The sequence below is a fragment of the Agelaius phoeniceus genome, chromosome 27 (genome assembly GCF_051311805.1).
Source record: "Agelaius phoeniceus isolate bAgePho1 chromosome 27, bAgePho1.hap1, whole genome shotgun sequence".
Classification (NCBI taxonomy): domain Eukaryota; kingdom Metazoa; phylum Chordata; class Aves; order Passeriformes; family Icteridae; genus Agelaius; species Agelaius phoeniceus.
In genome coordinates this window covers 3,454,418-3,474,281 of record NC_135291.1, presented here as the reverse complement: position 1 = coordinate 3,474,281, position 19,864 = coordinate 3,454,418, and the positions used below count along the sequence as shown (strand labels likewise).

At 45.6% G+C, this 19,864-nt stretch overlaps 1 protein-coding gene and 1 pseudogene across 1 annotated transcript in view; both read left to right on the top strand.

The window, feature by feature from the left end:
• LOC143691897 (uncharacterized) overlaps positions 1–19,864 on the top strand; it is a 65,299-nt gene that overhangs the window by 6,868 nt on the left and 38,567 nt on the right. The window contains exon 3 of the mRNA XM_077191141.1: positions 16,019–16,025. Coding sequence (XP_077047256.1) covers positions 16,019–16,025 — 7 coding nt within the window. The remainder of the gene's footprint in view (positions 1–16,018; positions 16,026–19,864) is intronic.
• On the top strand, positions 9,091–13,726 carry LOC143695838 (uncharacterized; annotated as a pseudogene).

Genomic DNA, 19,864 nt, shown 5'->3' with positions numbered 1-19,864 from the left:
AGGGGCCACTGGTCAACCCGGACAGGTTTATCTGTCAAGCATATCAAGGCTACAACTGGACGTTCATTGCCCTGCATCACAGTGGCCCCCATTAAAAATCCGTAGTAATTTTGACACCCCATTGAGATAAACAATGTCGTCCCCACAAACTTTGAGGAGCATCGGCAACATAGGGTCTGATGTTAGCTTGTTGGCCATCAGGATGTTTCACATTAATTACAATGGCTGACAGGCCACCTGTTGTAGCACCACCCAACCCCAGAAGTCCAAAACTTGCATGAGTGAGAGGCCACGATTGAGGCCAGCAAAGTCACGAGAGTATTGTGACATCTGCTCCAGTGTCAATCAAGCCTGTTAATGATATGGTTCCTGGATGACATCCACTGGTGGTGAGGATACATGTCTTTTCTGAATGGTTCTCCGTAACTTTCTGAGCCCAGAACACTTGAGGTATCCCTGTTGATCCAAAACTTCCTGTGCCACGACTTCGGTCCACTGTATTCAGAACAGAACTCACAAAAGGTACAATTTGAGCAATGCAAGTTCCTTTCTGAATAGTGACAGGAGGGTCATCAATGGATACCATAGCATGAATCTGTCCTAAATAATCAGCATCAATAAGTCCTAGATGCACATGAATACCTCTAAGTGTAGTACTTGATCTTCCCATCAAAAATGCACTCAATCCCCATCCTATTGGACCACAGGCATCGAGGGGCACTTTGCACATTTCTTTTGTCAGAATGGTTACTATGTCAGCGGTGGGTATATCAATCCCTGCAGACCCACTTGTTGCCCCTTAGTATTGTTCACAAATGTTTAGCTTTGCAGTGCTGGGGAGGCCCATATTTGCTGCTGTGGTTCTTGGGGTATTTGTTTTCCCACATGCCCCTTTGTGCTCCTCTTCCTGTTTCCCTGCAACAGCTGACCATTTGCATGATATTTACTCCTGCATTGTTTAGCATAGTGCCCAAATTTAGCACAATGGTTGCACATAACGTTGCTGCTTGCATTTGATTTAGATGTTATTTTCTGGGTATTACACTGTGCCCTTACGTGCCCTTGCTGTCCACAATTATAGCATTTTGATGAAGGTCTTAGAACTGCAGCAAGAGCTGCTATTTTATGCTCTACTGAACCAACTTTTGAGCAAGTAGTAATCATTTGAGGCAATGTGGGTTCTCCAGGTAAAGTGTCAATAATCTTTCTGCAGCCTGAGTTTGCATGTTCTTTAGCCAAATGTATACAGAATTTGTGTCGCAAAGATTCATCATCTACCTGTTTTTCAATAGCTGCAGCAAGCTCTTCCACAAATTGCAAAAATGGTTTTCTCATCCCTTGTTGTATAGTATCATATCTCTGTTTTGGAGCTGCCATTTCCATTGATTTAATTAAAGCACTCGTGCCAATTTGCTGAGCTTGTGCCAAAATTGAAGGATCCCACCTTGCCTGTGAATCTGGGCTAGCAAAAGGCCCAGTGCCCAGTAGGGCATCAACACCCACAGCATGATGAGGGTCGTGTTGAGGCAACTGCATATTTGTTACAGCTGTGCGCTCAGCCACGTGCCTCCAAGTTTCTTGAAATACACCGTATTGTACTGGCTGGAATGAAATAGTAGCAATATGCATGATGTCATAAGGTGCAAGCATATCTGCATTAATTACACATATTAATTGCATTACGTCTGAGGAATTAATGCCATACTGAGCCACTTTCGATTGGAGATCTTGCACAACCTTCCAGGCAAAGATGTGATGACTGTCATCCTGCCCTGTTCCAGGAGCTGCTTTAAAACCTGGAAAAGCCATAGATAGGGTTATCACAGGCAACATTTGCATTAGCACTGTTCTCCTGAGGTACTCTTGGAGCACCTAATCTTTCTATCATGTCCCAATTCTTTTCTTCAGCTGCTTTCTTCCTAACAAATTCCCAAAACTCCTGAGTGTCCAGGTTTAGAGCAAATTTGGGAGAGAATCCCCCAAAGGAGCTCCAGTAGGAAAGCAGATCCAATCTGCTCTTCTCCCCCCAACTGGTCTGGGAGAAAATACCTCCTTGGAGAAAGGTGGAAAAAACCTGTCTATTAAACAACAAAACCTTAACAATATCAAACAATAAAATCTCTTGCCACTCCAAAAGAGATGACAAACTGAGAAAGTCCCTCCCCGGGTTGTGGCTCAGCTCACTCTGTCTCTGATCAGTCCCTCCGGTGCTGGAAATGTTGCAGGCCAGGCCCGGCCTGGTGGGCCACAGATGCAGCTGCCCGTGCTCCCCTGGGTGTTCAGTCCAGAGCAGGTTTCAAGAGCTCCAAGGAAAAGGGAAAAAAACAAAAGTCCCCACAGTAGGGAACTTCTTTGCCTCAGCTAGCTAAAACTAACTAAAAGCAAAAGAGAGCTCTGTCCCACTGTCAGTCCATCCGCAGACAACAACAGTCCAGGGGCAGAAATGTGGAGGAGTGAGTACGGTGTCTGAAAAAAACCTGCTGCTTCTTCTCTCCCGCTGCTTCACTCTCTGGAACACTCTTAAAGGTGCAAAACTTATTATTCAACATAATATAAGGTGCAAAACTTATTATTCAACATAACATAATTGGGGATAAAAGCATCATATAGTCAACGCAGGACACTGAGGCTCTCAAGGAAGCCCAGTTACTTGACGTGGGGGCAAAGTCCATGGAGCAGTAGGGCTACAGCTATTAGAAGGTGAACTGTCAACAGTTCCCTGCCCCAACTCCGATGTTACTGCGGGAGACTCATCACTTGATTCGCTGTCGCTGTCACTGTCAGGTAATGGAGGACACGACCTTGGAGATTGTTTCAGGCAGCTCAGAGGGGAGGGAGGGGGCAGATGGCTGGGCTAGAGCAGAGGGAAGCAGGGGGGCAGAAGACTGGGTTTCTCTCTCTGCTAAAGACATTTCAGCTACCTGGTGCAGTGGTGTGGTGTATACAGGCACCATCAGGAGCTGCTGCGCAGCTGTGACATAAAGAGGTTTAGGAGTCTGAGAAGGAGATACTATGGCAGTTTTCCCAGAAGCTTTGGCAGCCATCCCAGAAGCTTTGGCATCCAGCCCAGAAGCTCTGGCAGCTTTCCTGGAAGCTTTGGTAGCCTGCCTGGTAACTTGCATGGCACCTGCACCTTCTTCAAGGATAGATTCACCAAGTTCCCCATCAGAGGCCCCCTCTGCCTCATCCCCTTCATCAGTTTCTGTTATCAACCCCGATTCTTCATCCACATCCTGCTCTGTTTGTTCTCGCTCTGTTTTTCATTCCTTTAATGCCTCAAAAAGCAATCCCCAGGTAACAGCTAGATTGACAAGTTTTATCTCCCACTCAGATGACTTCCTACAGTCTGTCCCTGACTTTTTCCCATGCTTTAACACTAAATGCTGTGTCGGGATCAGTGCCAAAATCCTGTGATTTAGCCCACAGCAATATACTACGAAGGGCATAGTCTGAAGTATTAATTCCCTTATTTCTTAACAAAACTTTCCATGTAGCCAAAACAGTCTCTTCTTCATTAGATAAATTATTTCCCATTATTACTAGTTGGTGGCTCACCTACTTCCAGGTGTCTTGATAGGAGAAAATCAGGTCTGGACTTCCCTGTGGCTTCCACCCGCCATTCTCAGCTGCAACAACGCCGCCTCCCCCACTACGTCCCAGTGAGTCATGGCTGCCAGTCTCTAGGAGCCCGTATGGGTCCAGATCAAGTATGTTCTTAAGGGTGTTGAATCACATCAGGGTCACCAGATGTCACTGTCAGGCCAGTCATGACACAAGGCAGAGACCACAAGCAGTCTCAGATGGCAACTCTTTATTATCGAACATGGCTGACCTTTTATACACTTTCTAATTGTTCATACTTCTTCTACCCTAACTATTGGCCACAATAAATCAACATAATATCATTGGTAATAAGTTACAGTGACTTCAACTAACTTTCTAAAAATACTTCATCCAGCTGCAAAGTTCTCATCTTTCTTCAATTCCTCACTTCTCTTGGTCTCCTTAGTTACAGCCTTGGAGAGAGCTCCTTATCAACTTCTTGCTTCTTACCTTTCTTCTCACTCCTTTAGCTAACAGGCCCGCTGTTGGCCCCTTCCACACAAAGGCATTTGCTATACCAGCCCCCACAGTAAGGTTCATTAGTAACGGTTGCCCTATGCTGAAGGCACACAGGTGGTTACATGCCTCTATCATTTACAGCAGGATGGGCTCCTCCTTAGACAAGGACTTCAGAAGTTTTTTACAATTCTCATTAGCATTTTCAGCAGCTAATTTTGAAAGCAACACCTGTCTGGCAATGTCATTCTCAATTTGTCTTTTAAGAGCTTGTTTCAAGCAGCCATTGAATTGCATATAAGGCTCCGCCAGTCCTTGCTTTACATAAGTAAATACTTTTTGGGGGGCTCACAGCATCAGGAACCTTTAAAAATGTGCTATGCACAGCTTCAGTAATACCCTCAAGGGCCTCACTAGGAATGTGGGTTTGCCCAACAGGGTCTGAGTGGCTTCCTTCTCCGGCCAGGTGGTCAATCATGAGGGCTGCAATATTCTGGTTTGCATGTCCCACAAATTTCACAAGCAAAGCTTCTAACCCCTTTTTCCACTGAGCGTCTGTGGAGGCCAGTGGGCCTACAGAACAAAGGCCATTATAGACCTTTGGACAGACAGACAGACCCCAAGTTGGAGAAATCTCCCCTGTTCAGGGCAATTGAGCAGACCCTCTTCCAGGATGCTTTGTTGTATATGCAAATGTACCCAGTTCTACTTCCCTGGTTGGACTGTTGGCCTCTCCCTCCCTTTTTCCTTATATTTATGTCCTTGAATGTTCTCCCTTCCCTGCTTATCCATTGGCCCCATATTGCCTCAGTGTCCCACCCTCTTTACCCTATTGGCTGCCACCCCTCATCTCCCCTCTTTACTGCCCTGAGCCCTCAGCCCATTGGCCCTGATGCTCTGCTCTGCCCCCCCCCCCCATGTCCCCTGTATTTAAACCCAGACCTTCCACTGTTCTTTTTGTCTTTGTCCCTGGAACCCCTTTGTGCGTGGCTGGAATAAACCTCCTTCTCTGGCATCCATACAAAGACCCTTCCCGTTTCTTTATCGTTGTTGATTCTACAAGAGAAGTGTGTGCTGCAGTGATTGTGTGTGTGTGTGTGTGTGTGTGTGTGTGTGTGCCTGTGCCACCGAGCGGCTTCATTACTGGAGACACTTCTGGAAGGTCACGGCTCCGCTGCCTCTCTCTCCACCACCAACGGGCTTGTGGCTTGTGACAGCTGGCAGCCTGAACAGGGACCTGTCCGGAGCATTCCTGGAGGTGTCTTCAGTAGCTTTTTGGCTACTGAAGTTAAGCCATGTTCGGAGCAGCCAATTCCCAGAGGAGACTCCTAAGTTTTATTGGGGGAATCATACAGGCGACCAGCAACCTTCTTGAGGCGAGAAGATTGGTTGAAGCTGACAGACAACCTGGAGAGGTTTTGTTGACCCACTGTCATGTGAGTACTATATTTGGGGGTCACCCTTTTTTGTCTTTCCTTTGCCTTCTTTTCCTCTTGGATGTTGGGAGGAAGTGTGGGGATGGGAGCCAAAGTGATCCACCCACACAGGGAAGTTTATACCCAAGTTAGAGGAATCCTTGTTGGAGAAAATTTTCATTTTTCAAAGGGAGATTTAAAATGTTTTCTTCATTGATTGTTCAAGTATTTTCCTGATGTTATGAGGGAATTCATTCTAATGAGTTCTGGGACCATATAGGGAAAAGATTCTATGTTCTTTGAGTTAAAGGGGATCTTTCAGTGGGGAAATTTTATCCTTTGGCCTTATTGCTAAGTCTGTAGAAAATGTTGGGAAACATTCGGGACCCCAGTTTAACACCCCTTCTCCCTGTTCCTCCCCTCACATCCCTAAACTCTCTTCCCTGCCTCAGGGAGGATCGGGAGATGGATCCTGCCAGCAGGCGCAGGGTTGCTACCGTCACCCTGACATCTCCCAGTGTCCTCTGTCCCCTCTCCAGGGCAGCACTGGCCATGCTGCCTTGGGCTCTCTCCTAACCCTCTTACCAATGCCCATGTACCCAGTTCTACCACCCCCAGCTGTTCACCCAGATGGTGCCAGGAATGTGGCCAGCCCCGCCATCTTGTCTTTTCCCTCTCCAAGTTTTTCTGCCCTTTCTCCACAAAATGGTGCTGACCCCACAAAGGCAATGGCCATTTTGTCACCTCCCTGTTCTGCCAAAAACGACACCTCTGACCCTCCTCCCACTTTCTCTATTCCTGTAATCGCGCCCTGCCCCTCCCTTCTGTGTCAGGAAGTGTGTCCATGTTGGGACTTCCCCTCTCTATGGGGAATCCCCTCCCCATTGTGCACACCAACCCTACCCCTTCCTCTCTTGACTCCTCCTGATGGTCCCTCCCATTCCCATTCCCACAACACTGGAGTAAGAAGTGGTGATGACAGCGACCAGAAGGAGCCCATATTGGCTTCCACAGCTGCCCACAAACAGGCAGATTCTGGCTGCCCCAAGAGGCTCCATGCAGTCATCAAGTGCCCTCCATCCTCCTCAGAGGATGAAAATAGGGATTCTGCAGACCCGGATTCCAGTCCTGAGTCTGAGGATCACTGGGCCAAGCTGCAGAGGGAAGCCACTGGGAGGGCTCAGAGCTCACCAAAAAGATTGTGGGCTTGCCAATTATATGTAAACACAGCAGAAGAGTGACTGCAATCAATTCCTGGGAGCCGATCCCCTATGGGGAATTGAAGGAGCTCTGCAAAGTGGCTAAGGAATATGGTTGGGGGTTGCATTTCTTAAAAAAATTTCTGGAAGCCACCTTCTCTGACCGTCTCTTGGTCGTGCATGAAAATAAAAATATCATGAATTGCCTACTCTCCCTGTGTCACAATCCATCCTTACGAACGGGTTTTGTGATTGTTTGTGGATTTGATCTCAGGGTGCAAAAAACCGACACGGCACAGGGGGGTTTGCAGTGATAATCAAAACAAATGCACCTTTATTGAATAACCAAATGCATTGGGGAGGAACTGGGGGAAAAAGGGAAAAATAAGGAAAAGAGGGAGGAAGAGAAAGGAAGGTATATAGCTACCAAACATAGAACAGCCAAGTCCTTTGATGTCCAGCCGATGGAGTTCACCAGGTCACGTCTGGGGAGATCTTGAAATCTCTCGCTAACTCAGAGGTTTTTTTTATGATAACTCTATTGAAAATTGTGAGGGAGGGGGGAAAACAGATACAATAAAGAATAGATGTAACAGGTAGTCCATGTTCTCAGCAGTAAACGAGAGCCATTGTCTTCTTGGTCCAGCGGTCACAACCTGCAGGCAAACATCTCGCTTTGGTCAGCTTGCCTCCCCCACACACCTGCCCCGGGCTGGGGGTTTCAGTCCCAGTCCTTGGAAGGAGCAGAGGGGCCTTTTCACATGGGGGTTTCATGTCTCACTCCTTGATGGAGAGGCTCCTTACATCTCAGTCTCTCTGTCACGGTGGTTGTAAAACAGGTGAGGGTCTTCTGTGGGGGGACCACCCAAGACTCAGGAGAATCCAGCCAGGCTGAGAGGTGGGACAGCTTCCAAGGCTATTGCTGCAAAAAGACAAGATGCCCCCTTCTTCTTTCATTGGGCTCAGTGCAGCATACAGCAAACAACACCTGTGAACAATAGCTTAGCACTGTGCTCAGGTCTCGGAGCCGTTGGCACGTAACTTTCTCCAACAGGGCCAGAAACTTCAGACAAGGGTCTTTTCTTCAGTGGTCCCCAATGACGATCGTGAGGCAGATGAGAGAAACTTTGGACAGAGTCTCACACCCCGGTCGAGTACATGCTGTGGGAGAGGCAGTAAAAAAGGCATCTCAAATCACTGGTGGACACATATTCAAAAGATGCCAACAAACCAAATTTAACCCTTGAATAAATGGCAGGAGAAGGTGACTTCCAGAAGCCACAAGACCAAGCAAAGGACTTACAAGAAGCTGCACTCAGTGGCATCACCACTGCTGCAAAGACATCCCTGCTCCTCACTCTCGATGACACCCTACATACACAGAGCTTCACTAACATCAAACAAGGGCAAGTGAAATTTTCATGAAATTTGTAGACAGACTTAAAGTTGCACTTGAGTGACAAATAGAAGGCCCAGAGGCCAAGAAGGAAGTGCTAAATAAAATGGCCTTGGCAAAGGCAAACAATGAGTGCAAAACAATATTAAGACCCAGAACCTACAATCAACCAGATGGACGAGGCCTGCACCAAATTATCTTCCACTGAACACACCGTGGCAAGGGCAATCTCTAAGGGAGAGGGCCTTTTTAACATCCCAAGACGCTGCAAAATGTTTTAATTGTGGGGAACTGGCTTTTTTTTGAAGGACTGTCCAGAATACAAAATGCCTAAAGACCAGCAGCCACCAAAGAGGTGCCATTCATCACACTGTATGCATTGCAACAGACATTCAAACAACTGTTCTCAGTTTTGTTATCACCAGTAAGCTCACCACCACCAGCAGCATTATCAGCCAAAAAACTTCCAACAGACTGCAGGGTGGCCCCGTGTGAAGACAGCAAATGGAAAGCTGTTTCACTGTACCCTCCCCACTATTCTGGAGGTCCAATATGTGGGGAAATTCCCGCGGAGCTCTTCATACTCCGAACAACAGACCAGAGTGACCAAGGCTTTCCAGCAAGTTCAGGTCAGGACGTGACACCAACTGGTGAGTGCTTTGTCTATACAATTTGATGACTCTGCTTTCTATCGTATTCCCACCAGAAAATATGGACCCCTAGAGGGCCTGAGGGATGTGCTGGTAATAGGTAATGTATTCATGGACCAAATGAAATACATATTATAGTGGAAGTACAAACTGTTGGGCCAAGTGACGAAATCACAGTCACTTTCTGCTGCACAAAACCACCACACTTCCTGCACAGAGAGACTGTGATCGCCCAAGCCTTTTTATTGCCATTAAGCATAGACAATATCCCAGAGCACCCAATGGCATTCTGGGTTGAAATCATGGGCCAAGACAAGCCCCTTATAAAGTGCAGTCAGTTGAATAAAGGTAATGACATCCACCTACAAGGGATGGTGGACACAGGGGCCAACATTACTATCATTACACAACCTCAATGGCCCCTGAACCAGGAGCTGACTCCTGTCACTGGAGTCACCTCAGTGATTGGAGGAGCCGCCATCTCCATGAGGAGCGAGCGTATTATCACAACAGAGGGACTGGAGGGCCAAACTGCCACCATCAGGCCATTTGTAGTCAGGGCACCCACCACCCTGTGGGCCAGGGACCTGTTGTCCCAGTGGGGAGCTTGACTTGATATTCCACCTCTGTCCCGGGATTTCTATTTGGGGCCACTGCAGAGTGCACCACCCCACCATCACCTGGAAGACTGACACCCCACCGTGGGTGCATCAGTGGCCCCTCTCAACAGAGAAATTACATACCCTCGAGCTTCTAGTGGAGGAGCAGCTCTCCAAGGGCCACATCGTACCTTCCAACAGCCCTTGGAACTCCCCTGTCTTTGTTCTCAAAAAACCTGGCAAGGACAGGTGGACACTCCTCCATGACCTTTGTAAAATTAACAAGGTCATTGAGGACATGGGCCCCTTGCAGCCTTCCTTCTCCGTCCTTGCTTCCTTGTGACTTGAGACTGGTGGTCATTGATATCAAAGACTGCTTTTTCAACATCCCCCTCCATCCTCAAGATGCTCCCAGATTCACCTTTTCTATCCCCTCCCTGAACAGACAGGCACCTCTGAAGCGGTACCACCGGTGAGTCCTCCCCCAAAGTGAGAAAAACTCCCCTATATATGCCAGTGGTGCATGGCCCTTGTCCTATCTCCCATCCAAAGGACTCTCCCAGATGCCATTATCCTACATTATATGGATGGCATTCTGTCTTGGTTTGAAGACAGGTGTCTGCTAAGGAAGGCAGGAGCTTCCTGTGAAATGGAAAATGTAAACCCCCTCCCTCTGAATTATTATAATTTTGAAATTAAAAAGCTCTCGAGCAAAGATATGGGAATAAGAATAACAGTTATTAACGAGGAAAACTAAAAATACAAATGCAATAGTACAAACAAAAAACCCCACTGGCAGAGTCAGAATATGACCTGACACCCTGTGGGTCAGTGTCGTTATAGGGTATGACACAGTATAAAAGTACACGACTCCATCAAAAGGGTGCAAGAGAGAAATTTATTAAACCAACATAGCTTTTATAGTTCTTCCAGATATTTACACCCATCTAACACATATACAATGCCCATTGGCCATAAAAGAGAAACAAAGTTCCCAGCAGGCGACCAGGGAGCCACATCACTCTGGGAGCCAGCCAGAGTCCATATCTCCCAACTTTCTCTCCTTCCTCTGGTCTCCATGGTAATGACCTTGGTTTTCCTTCAGGAGAGATATGGGGCTTCTCCTTATCTTCAGGAGGCCTTGCTAGCTCACAAGGACAGCACAGAATGTCTTTCCCAAAGGTCAGGATGGTGGTAGCAGTCCAATTAAATGGAGGCTGCAGTGCTCCTGGAGTCACAGGTGGGGTTGTGTTGAAGCAGTGATCCTGTAGAAGGGTGAAGTTTTCCTCTCAAGGTCCAGTGGTGGCGTAGATGGGCCTGGACTTCCTCTGGGAATGCAGTGGAAAAGAAAGCTGCTCCTCTGGGAATCCAGTGGGAAAAGGCTGTCTCTCTTCTTCCAAATGTCTAATTATATCCAGGTAGGAGTGCTGGGCTCCTCCCTCTGGCCGGAGCATCTCACAATGAGATGATGAATTTTTCATCAGTCATGCAGTGACACTCAAGGGCCCAATAACAGAAGATATCTCCCAGAGTGGGGGATTGTTGAGGAAGAGATAAAGTAAACTGTTGTAAGAGATGGTCTGAAGTTTCCCTCATTTGCCTCACGACCGTCACAAGGACAGAGAGGAAGACCCTGAAGACCCTGGCTGGAGTTCTGGCCTGGTTGGGGTGGATGCTCGCCAAGTGATTGTTTGCAGCTGTGCTTGCTGTGCCCCCACGTTACAACTGCTTCGAGCAGGGGCTGACAGGGAGCGGCTTGCTCTGTACACTTACACCTGCTTCACGATCCCTGCTCATCACAATGGCCCATGAATTTCCCCACCTCTTGGCCAGATGAACTTTCTGGGGTAACTCTGGTGATCCCCCCATAGAAGATCCCTCATCTGCCTCACAAGAACTGTAAGAGAAGCCTCCTCCCAAGGACTGAGACTGAGACCCTTAAAATTCTAACACAGGGGCACTGGCCTGACTGAAGTGGGATGTTTGCCAAGTGTTGCCTGCAGGTGTGTTTGCTGGACCAAGACTGGTTTCTCATAGACACCAATTCTGAAACAATGGGTCTCGCTCACCGCTGAGATTGATTTGTCCTGTTTTGGAACATGGACTGTCTTACTCATTTTCAATAGACTAATTCTCCATTGTCTTTTTTCTGTTCTCCCCTTGGTGGATGACTATAAAAAACCCCTGAGTTATGCAAAGAATTTGAGATTCTCCCCAACGTGACAAGATGGATCTATTGGCTGGACCACGAGGATTTTGTCTCTCCGTTGGTAGCTATTCCCACCCCTGTCTTCTTCTCTCTCCCTCTATCCTTTATCTCCTTTCTAATCCTTCTATTGCTTCTGCTGTGGGCACTCAATAAAAGGTGCATTTGTTTTGATCAAGACTGAAATCCCCTCTCTGTTGTTTTTGCACTCTGAGATCAGTTAATGAACCATCACAACCCCACTTGTACGAGTGGATCGTGACATTAAATTGCCATCATGAACAGGATTCTGACAGACAGAGGGGTTTGCAGGGTTGTGTGTAGTCTGTAACAGGGGAAGGATGTTTCTCTCCAGCCGCACCGAGCCCGATACCCTGAAAGGGGTGAGCGGTTGTCTAAAAAGGAAAGGGAGTGACTCAAATTTCCCACAAACTGCACATGCCTAGGTGAAAAGCACCCCCATACTCAATTGAGGGTTCTGTCTTCAGAATTTCACAAAAGATCTCTTAGTGCAAAAAGGGAAACTGTTTTTGTGTATGTGTGAATCTGGACTGTCTGGGAAGTGAAGGGACTATTTGAAGTAACTGAGTAGAACCTCCCAGGCACACTTAGTCTCTTCACCCACCCAGGGAAGCAAGGGAAACACAGCAGAGGCTGTGTGGTTGTGTGCCTTAAGTCTACACCTCCCTGTCATGGTTTTGGTCCCTTCACAAAATGACGGAAAACCTCAGTGCAAAAGTTAAAGCTGAATTTTATGCTCTACTAGCCAAACACAATGCCAAACCTTCTCCTGGAGGAAAAGAATGGGCACAAAGTAACTGATTTAATTTGGAAAATGTTATTGATGGAGTATGTTCTTTAAAACATGAAACAAAATTTAAACTGGGCAAAAATAAAACTATTCTCTGCTCAGTTTTGGGAGCTTGTCTCACAGCAGCTATAAAAACTCTCTTAAAGTGAAGAAGTGAGGAAAAAGCTATAATGGACTCCCTTCAAAGCCTAGTTGAAATTTGGAAAAAAAATTAAATGAAGAAAGGAATGAGATCCATCTGTTACAAGCTGCCCTTAGAGAGGAACATGTTAAGAATTCACTGAATGCTGATTCCTCAACACAGGCAGAGGAAAAGAAACTCCTCACATTAAACAGATTTATCCCTATAAGGAACTAGAGGCAGTAAAAAAACTGTGGAGAAAACTGCTGCCCTCATTTGAGACCCTTGGTTAAAACAGAATATAATTATATTAATGATGAAGATTTTGAACCACATATCACAACTAAACAAATACCATTCAGCACTACCAAATTGGCTAAGCTGAAGAAAGAATTTGGGTGCCTCCCACAAGAATCGGAGATAGAATATGTCTTCCAAGTGTCCCTCACTGGTGGAGATCAAATTAAATTAACTGAACAGGAGGCCAGTGGGTACTGGGGACATGGAGTTTTCCTAACAACAGGAGATAAGCGTGACACGTGGTCCCTGACACAATGTGTGCCTTTCTGGGCCGGGGGAATTAATCCTTTGGAAAGGGGAGACCCTTTAGCTATAGTCAGTACCCCCGACCAGCTTTTGGAAGGCGCCCACAAAGCCACCTGCCTGCAAATGATTCATGAAAAAGGTTGATTCCTGGTTTTCAGTCACCAATGCAATTACCTGTAAAGCCTGAAATTATGACTCCTTTAATTTGATGGCTTCCTAAACCTACAGCAATTATTTTACAGAAAACCATAATGGCCTTGGGTCCCATAGAGAGACTAGATAGATTCCTTGGTAACCCCACTGACCAAACTGGATCTACTGATCCAGGTTTCACTCCATACTCCATCCCCTCACAGCCCCCAGCTTCTCAATCTGATTCACCTGCCAGTAGCCATAAAGTTTGGGCATGGAGCGAGGTTGCAGTAGATTTGATTAATTACAGTAGATGATATGGACCTGTAAAAACCCTGGAGGAGAAATCAGAAAAAACAAATGGTGTTTGGTTTATCACGGCTCCTCATGGTGAAAATTTAGGGAAGGGAAAACAGATCTCTAACCACCACCATTGGTGGTTGTTGGAAGTTAAAAGGGGGGTCCCCAGAGAGGTGATGGATGGTTTGCCCCTTGATAAATTACAGAAAATAATAACTAATTGGCACTATCGAAAACCGAATTTATCGGTTCAACCCAGTGCACCCCTCCCTTCTCAGAATCCAGCCAGTGAGCCAAAAGAAATCCTCTCCCAGCCTCTCCCTCAGAATTTAGGATGTGAGCCAAAGCAAACACAGAACCAGAGAAACTAGGCTCTCCATCCCTTATAGGTGAGCAAAGGGCTGGAGCATGGATGTATCTGAGAATGCTCACTAAACATAAATCAGGAGATATATTGATCACAGCTATCACAGACCTCAAACAGGCACTTGTAACCTTTCTGATTGACACTGGGGCAGAAATCTCTGCACTAACAAAAAGGATGCCCAGAAGTGTAGAATTGTTCCAACAAAGAAACCATGTTGTGCTTTAAATGCCCTAGGAACTACAGAATCTATGAATGTGGCATTAATAAAACTCACGCTCCATGGAGAGGGGTGTGGGAAAGACATTCTGTGCTGTCCTTGTGAGCTGTCAGGGCCTCCTGAAGATAAGGAGAAGCCCCATATCTCTCCTGAAGGAACACCAAGGTCGTTACCATGGAGACCAGAGGAAGGAGAGAAAGTTGGGAGATATGGACTCTGGCTGGCTCCCAGAGTGTCCTGGCTCCCTGGTCGCCTGCTGGGAACTTTGTTTCTCTTTTATGGCCAATGGGCATTGTATATGTGTTAGATGGGTGTAAATATCTGGAAGAATTATAAAAGCTACATTGGTTTAATAAATTTCTCTCTTGCACCCTTTTGATGGAGTCGTGTATTATTGTACTGTGTCATGCTCTATAACGACAGAGGAGAATGAATTAGTTCTCAAAATGGTAATTGGGGATATTCCAAACAATTAGGGATGGATATTCTTGCTGGGAGGCAGTGGGAAGATTCTGAGGGATTCCTGTGGTCATTTGGCGTGCCACGTCTTAACATTAGACTGCTCCAAGCTGCATCCTCCTCACTGTCTAGCAAAATTATTCATGTAAAACAATACCCTCTACCTTCTGGTGCCAAAGAGGGCATCAACTGGTTATACAGGACTTGTGAGACCAAGGAGTAATAGTCAATACCCATTCTCTTTTCAACTTGCCAGTGTGGCCAGTTTGGAAACCCAATGAGAAGTGGAGGCTGACAGTAGACTTAATGCCAACACAGACCCTCTTACAGCAGCAGTCCCAAATTTGGCTGAATTAATGACATCAATTCAAGAAAAAGTTCACTCAGTCATGGGACCTATAGATGTCAAAGACATGTTTTTTATGATACCCATACAGCCAGAAGATATGGACCGTTTTTCCTTCACATGGAAAGGACAGCAATACACTTTCACTAGGCTTCCCCAAGGCTACAAACACTCCCCCACTTTGGCCCACCCTACTTTTGCCCAGGAATTAGAAAAAACACCCAAACCTGACAACGTAGCTGTTTATCAATACATGATGATATCCTTGTGGGAGGAGGTTAAATAGAAGAGGTGGGAGATACCGAACAAAAAATAATCTCCCATTTAGAAAGTCTTGCTTTGCAAATTCCCCCAGAGAAAAATCAAAAGCCTTCTCAGGAAGAGAAGTTTTTGGGAATTTGCTGGAAAGGAGGTATGACATGTATTCCACCTGATATCCTAACCTCTTTAGATCAGATCAAAATGCCTGAATCCAGGAAAGATCTCCTGCAAGCTCTAGGATTATTAGTGCTCTGGAGAAAACACATTCCAGATCTTTCAATAATTGCTAGGCCCCTTCATGACTTGCTGAGCAAATGGGGTGAAATGGGATTGGACTCCTTCTCAGGAGGAAGCATTGCAATTAATGATTTTTGAAACAACAGCTCACCAAGCACTGGACCCTGTCCATCCCACAGATCCCTTTCAGCTGGAATGGGGATTTGGCTCCTCAGGGCTGTCAGTACACATTTGGCAGCAGGGTCCTGAGGGTCCAAGAAGGCCTATTGGTTTCTATTCCTGTGGTTTCAAAGATACTGAGAAAAGATACACTACCTGGGAAAAAGGATTGTTTGTGGTTAGCTTAGCTCTCATAGAAGTGGGAAAAATTGCACAACAACAACCAGTTGTCTTGAGAGGCCCTTTCAAAGTTATTAAGACAGTCACTACTGGGATTCCCCCCCCCGACCCCCGCTGACAGGGTGGCCCAAAGGGCCTCAGTTGCAAACTGGTATGCTCAGATTGAACATTACTGTAACATTTTCTCAATAACAGAAGGAGCTGTAAAAAATTTAGCGCTACAAGAAACTGAGAATTTGGGCAGCAGCCATGACAAACCTGCCTCTGTAATTAAAGTAGCCCCTCCTTTCTCCACCAAACGATCAGCAAATTCTTGGTTCCCTGATGCCTCTGCTAAACAGGAGGGGAAGGTGTGGAGATACAGGGCAGCAGCCCTCCACATTTCCTCTGGTGAACGAATCATTACCGAGGGAGAAGGCAGTGCTCAGGTTGGGGAGCTGAGAGCTGTTTGGAGTGCTTTCCAACATGAGGTACAGAATACCTCTCCTGTCTGCATCTACACGGACTCCTATGCTGTGTATAAAGGATGTACTGAGTGGCTTCCTTTTTGGCAGCAAAATGATTGGGAAGGTAACAGAATTCCAGTATGGCAAAAGGAAAAGTGGCAAGAAATTTTAAACATCACAAGCCAAGGGAACCTTGTTGGGGTGGGCAGCCTTTCATCAGACAGATGGAAATCCAGCAGGAGAGTGGAACAATAAAGCTGTTGGTTTAGCAAGACTAAGTCCCCTGAAAAAGAACAAATTACAGAGGACTGGGATCAACTATTAGAATGGCCACATGTAAAAAGACAGCACACAGGTGTGAAAGATTTGTACAAGGAAGCTCTGGCCCAGCGTTGGCCTGTCACCAAGGAAAGGTGTAAAACACGCGTATCAACCTGTGAGCAATCGCAGACTGGAGACTGGAGAGACATCCTTTGGAAGATGACCCTCTGCATTTCAGAAAGGGTAAAGGCTTATGGGATGCGTGGCAGGTAGACTATATTGGACCCTTTAAGAAGTCAGGAGTTTAACACTTTGTGCTGGTAGGAGTAGAAATTGTATCTGGGATGGTCCAGGCCAATGCTTTTAAAAGAGCTACAGGAGATAATACTGTTAAAGCATTGCAGGGATGGTTTGGAATTTTCCCAAAACCACAGGAAATTCAATCTGATTATGGGTCCCACTTCACTGCTAGAATTGTACAGGATTAGGCAAAAAATGAAGGAATTAAATGGACTTTTCATACCCCTTACTACCCTCAGGCTAACGGGATCGTGGAAAGGACCAATGGTCTTTTGGAATGACTTTTGAAACCAGAGGAGGGAAATTGGGATGTTCGGTTATGGGAAGCTGTGAAAAGTGTGAATGACAGATGGGGGGGTAAATGGGTGTCCCAAAATCACTGCCTTTTGCCCCATAGCTCCAAGCATAATTGCCTCTCTAGGGAGACCAGATGATTTCAAGATTCCAGCATATTACCCTGGACAACCTGTTCTGGTGGACCTCCCTACTGTAGGGGAACTACCACTAGTGCTAAAAACCCCTCTGAATAAACATGCATGGGTAGCCTCTGATGCTCTAGGGAGAGAGCATCGGATAAATACACACTGGATAATTCCATCCTTCTAACTTTTTCTGTCCCTTAGTGGCAGGATTCTGTTGTGTTTACTTTTACAGAAGAACCCTGAGGGACATGAGGATCATCTGAACCATGATAACACTGGTGATACTTTTCTGCATCCTACCACAATTCCGTGGACAGAATCCTGCTGAGTGGTCGTGGTCTGAAGCTACCATCCATCACACTAATGTTCTAAGATCATATCCCAGGGCTCACCACCTGAACCTAGAGCCTATAGTGCTGCATGACTCTGAGATATATCGCCCAAGTGAGTGGGGATGGGATCAGAAGGACTGGACTAGAGCCCTAACTGGAACAATTGGTGAGTCGATTGTGGTAGCGTGCAGAAAAGTGGAAGGATCTCTCTATGAGAAAGCCACCTCCATTGCAGGTGCCGGAAATTTTTTAGAACCAGATGGAAAAAACTATTTGCACATCCCTACAACAGAACTGTGTCCTACAACAAAGTGGGAGTATACCAAACAAATTCCCCTCACTCTGTGCTGCCGGCAGGAGTACGTTGGTAACTACACTTTAGGCCCCAGAACCAACAATGCAATTACAAAGGATTGTAGAAATTAATCAGCTGATTGCTGGCATAATTTTACTTTAGCCAAACCAACTTATGTGACACGCCGTTGGCAAAATAACTTGACAAATCCATAAAGTTTAAAAGGCCTGGTTTACAAATTTAAGATAAACACTATAACAAAGGCCACACTGAGTACAGTAGTCACACCCCAGTGGGTAGAAAGGACTGAGAGTACCCTTAGTCAACTTGATACTGAATGGCCTTGGTCCCAGGCTTTTGTTCATTTTTCCGGATCCACAGGAAATGTGAAGGATTTAAAACTATCAACTGTTGTTATGCATGAAAATCAGATATACACTAGGCAGGGATGGGAAAACCAAAAAACCTGGCAGCTTCAAGGGATAGTGGGGAAAAAAATTAGTATGGGATGCTGAATGATTAACAGAACTACCCTGTAGGCCTGTAGGGCCTACATTTTAAGTTTATAGTAAATGCTATAGCCCAACTTGTTAGAATTTACACCACCACCACTCCAGCCCAACCACCGCTTATGCTTAGCCCAAGAATTTTTGAAAATGGACCATATATAATTAGGAAAACAGGACAACAACAAATACTGTTCAATCCAGCATGGTTTCTTAAACAAGTCAAATTGCTGATGCAAAGTAATGTCTCAGAAATTCAGCCGGCCTGTTCACCTTTTTTGCAAACTTCCTTTGAGGGTTGGATGACCTGGTTGCAAAAGCGGAACTCTTTTAAAAGACGGACGCTAAGAGACATAACCGGTGTTGTGGGAACAGGATTGGGAATTCTAAAGAGTATTGATTCAGAAGTATTAATGAATAAAATGGGCTGCTACAACTAGAGATTTGACCAAGTTACAACAACTACTGCAGTCGTCCTTATTGGCTTTAGGAACACACCAGTGGCTGCTATCAAACATTTTGACAAATTGGGAAAAGGTAAATGTAAATGACCACAAATTGGTAATTGATACACTCGGTGCTACACAAAACAACATTTCTTTGGCTCTCAGCTGTATCCAGGCACAATTGTGGATGCAGTCAGTTGCTGCCTCAATGATAAGAGAAGGTGAAGAAGCACTTTTCCTACTGAAATTGGGAAAATAATTTGGGACAGTGCCACTGATTTTGAAAGAGAATTCCAATCCTGGTGGAACTTAGTGAATTTAACTTACAATCCCATTACAAACACAGCCATGGCTTTTGTGTTAACCATACGTAATGCCTCAGTGCATTTGATATTTCCTATGATTGCATTAGGGCTGAATCATGATGGAGCTGTTCTCTATCCTTATGAGCATCAGGAATGGGCCCGTCAAATGGGTGAGAAATGGCAAACTGTTAATTTAGAATCTTGTCTTGTCCGAGAACAACAAGGGTTCATCTGTGAAAGCAATGCAATCATAGCTCAAGACATTTTTTCAGACACAGAGCAAAATATCTGTCATTTTGAAATTCAGCCTAATGAGGCTTCTGAAACAGTCCTTGTATATATAGGCAACAGGTGTGCATGCTTCAGAACTGCTTGTGATTTTGTATTCATAGAGAATATTGTAGTAGATACTAAAAATTATTCAAATGTTTGTGCTTGTAACTTTACCAAGATTACAGGATGTGATTTCTTTTATGAAGCTCCAGTTACCTCTCACTACCTATTGCAATCCAACTACACACTGATTCACAAACTGATGCCTACTCCTATTGGGATGAATCTCACTTTGGTAAGTCAAGTGCTGCTCCATTAAGACTTGGTAGAAATCCTCAAAAAGATAAAGAAAAACGGACAGAAGCCCTGGTGACTGTTCATCATAATGTGAGACAGATACACCGTGTTATGGAGAGGGTAAAGAAAGATGCCGAGCACAGGTGGTGGGATACCCTCTTTGGGTGGTCACCTACTGCCACGAGTGCCCTGAACAGTGTGTGTCAACCCATCGATGCCCTTTTGATTCTAATTGTGCTTGGTTTTATCTTGTCATCAGTCCCATTTGTTATGAATTGGAGGATGATGAAACGGCTGACAAGATTGATGTCTATAGTCAAT